The sequence below is a fragment of the Rhinolophus hipposideros genome (genome assembly GCF_964194185.1).
Source record: "Rhinolophus hipposideros genome assembly, chromosome: 3".
Lineage (NCBI taxonomy): Eukaryota > Metazoa > Chordata > Mammalia > Chiroptera > Rhinolophidae > Rhinolophus > Rhinolophus hipposideros.
The window spans coordinates 28,663,799-28,666,160 of NC_138049.1; the positions used below are offsets into that span (position 1 = coordinate 28,663,799).

The 2,362-nt window shown below is 42.7% G+C and overlaps 1 protein-coding gene across 1 annotated transcript; it reads left to right on the forward strand.

Annotated features, from left to right (window-relative positions):
• Positions 1-837: 837 nt before the first annotated feature.
• TAAR5 (trace amine associated receptor 5) lies at positions 838-1,851 on the forward strand (the record flags this gene model as incomplete). Its single annotated transcript, XM_081044557.1, has 1 exon — positions 838-1,851. One exon carries the CDS (start codon positions 838-840, stop codon positions 1,849-1,851), a length of 1,014 nt encoding a protein of 337 aa, XP_080900683.1.
• Positions 1,852-2,362: the final 511 nt, after the last annotated feature.

Genomic DNA, 2,362 nt, shown 5'->3' on the forward strand with positions numbered 1-2,362 from the left:
ATAAATTTAATAAAAAAAAAGATTTTATAGACAGATGGACACCTGTCTTATAAGGAGACCACTTCAGAGAGGGTGTAGATACCTAATCACTGCACTGCACACCTAAAGCTAAAGCTGAATAATAATGAATGTCAACTATAATTTCATATATATATATACATATATATATATGTATATATATATATATATATATATGTATATATATATATATATATATATATATATATATATATATATATATATTTATGGTCACAAAAGTAGAGTACAGCATAAGGAATAGAGACAGTGGAAATGTAACAGCTGTGTGCAATGTCAGAGAGGTAGTAGATTGGGGGAAGGGGGTTATCACTTTGTGAGGGGTATACATGTCTAACTATTACATTGTTTTGTACACCTGAAACTAATAATAATAAAAAATATGTAGAAAACGCTTTCCAAAAGTGGTGATGGGGAGGCAGTGTATGTAGAGAATGTAAAGAAAAACTATTTTAAAAGAAAGAGAAGGAGGGAAGATGTCAAGATATCAAGAAAGTTTAGCTTTCATTAGGAAGCATAGAGGTGTCATAGAATAAAACTGATATTTTTTAATTTAAAAAAAAGTGCCCAGTCAGACAAACCAGGATTAGCATAAGTAACTCTTATGAGACCGTGTATCCCATGTTGCATTTGATTTTCAGGGTGCATTTGATTCAGTACCTAGGGAAATCGTACTAGGTTCCAAATTGACCTTTAGTTCTCCAGATCTCACTTTCTAATTGTTTAGCAAATATATTTTTTTTTTTTTTGTGGGACAGGTGGCCAGTTCCCAGAGAGCGAGAGGGAGAGCAGAAACCATAAATGAGCGCTGTCCTCAACGAAGGTGCTGAAGAACACCCCCTGGCGTTTTGCTACCAGGTGAATGGGTCTTGCCCCAGGACAGTCCGTCCTCTGGGCGTCCAGCTGACCATCTACCTCATCTGTGCAGCAGGCACGATTATTACGGTCCTGGGAAATTTGTTTGTGGTGTTCACTGTGTCCTACTTCAAAGCTCTTCACACTCCCACCAACTTCTTGCTGCTTTCTCTGGCCCTGGCTGACATGCTTCTGGGTCTGCTGGTGTTGCCCCTCAGTACTGTTCGCTCAGTGGAAAGCTGCTGGTTCTTTGGAGACTCCCTCTGCCGCCTGCATACCTACTTGGACACCCTCTTCTGCCTCACCTCCATCTTCCATCTCTGTTTCATTTCCATTGACCGCCACTGTGCCATCTGTGAGCCTCTGCTCTATCCCTCCAAGTTCACAGGTAGGGTGGCTCTTAGGTACATCCTGGCAGGGTGGGGGATGCCAGCAGCTTACACTGCCTTCTTTGTCTACACAGATGTCGTAGAGAGAGGGCTCAGCCAGTGGCTGGAAGAGATGCCTTGTGTGGGCAGTTGCCAGCTGCTGTTCAATAAGTTTTGGGGCTGGTTAAACTTCCCCATGTTCTTTTTCCCCTGCTTGATCATGATTAGCTTGTATGTAAAGATCTTCGTGGTTGCTTCCAGGCAGGTCCAGCAGATCAGTGCCTTGAGCAAAAGCCTGGCTGGGGCTGCCAAGCGTGAAAGAAAAGCTGCCAAGACCCTGGGCATTGCTGTGGGCATTTATCTCTTGTGCTGGCTTCCCTTTACCATTGACACACTGGTGGACAGCCTCCTTAACTTCATCACGCCACCACTGGTCTTTGACATCTTTATCTGGTTTGCTTACTTCAACTCGGCCTGCAACCCAATCATCTATGTCTTTTCCTATCGGTGGTTCAGGAAGGCACTGAAACTCATCCTGAATCAGGAGATCTTCTCACCTCGGACATCCACTATTGATTTGTACCAAGAATGACTTTTTTTTTTTTAACTGAACTTAGGCATGCAAGAGGGCCTTGCAGGAAGGATGAGTGGTGTGGTGGCAATGGGTGGTGTGGTATCCTGAGTTTGTGGGCATGCTTCCAGGGCAGCCGGGCTTAAGTGGAGGGGGGAAAAATCAACTTCTTAATTTGGAAAGAGATTATAGCACTCTTCTCATTCAATGTTTCTATAGTAGAAGGTAGGAAAAGGAGAGAGTGAAGTCATGTAAATATTCATTGGATAAGTTAAGACTCTGGAAACATTCAGTTTCTCATTCATTACTTCCTTGAGACAACTAAGAGACAGAGGTGGAGGAAAAAGAGCACTGAGGCCAGAATTTCTGAATTCTTGTCTTGGTTCTGCCACCTGGCAGAGCTGGGTGAAACGACTTCAGCAATCTCTGAATCCCTCCGCTATCACCAAATTTCCTCATTTGGAAAATTAGGGGCTTGTGCTCTTCACTTTCTAAGGTGTCCTTAAGCTCAAATATCACATAATCTAATGTG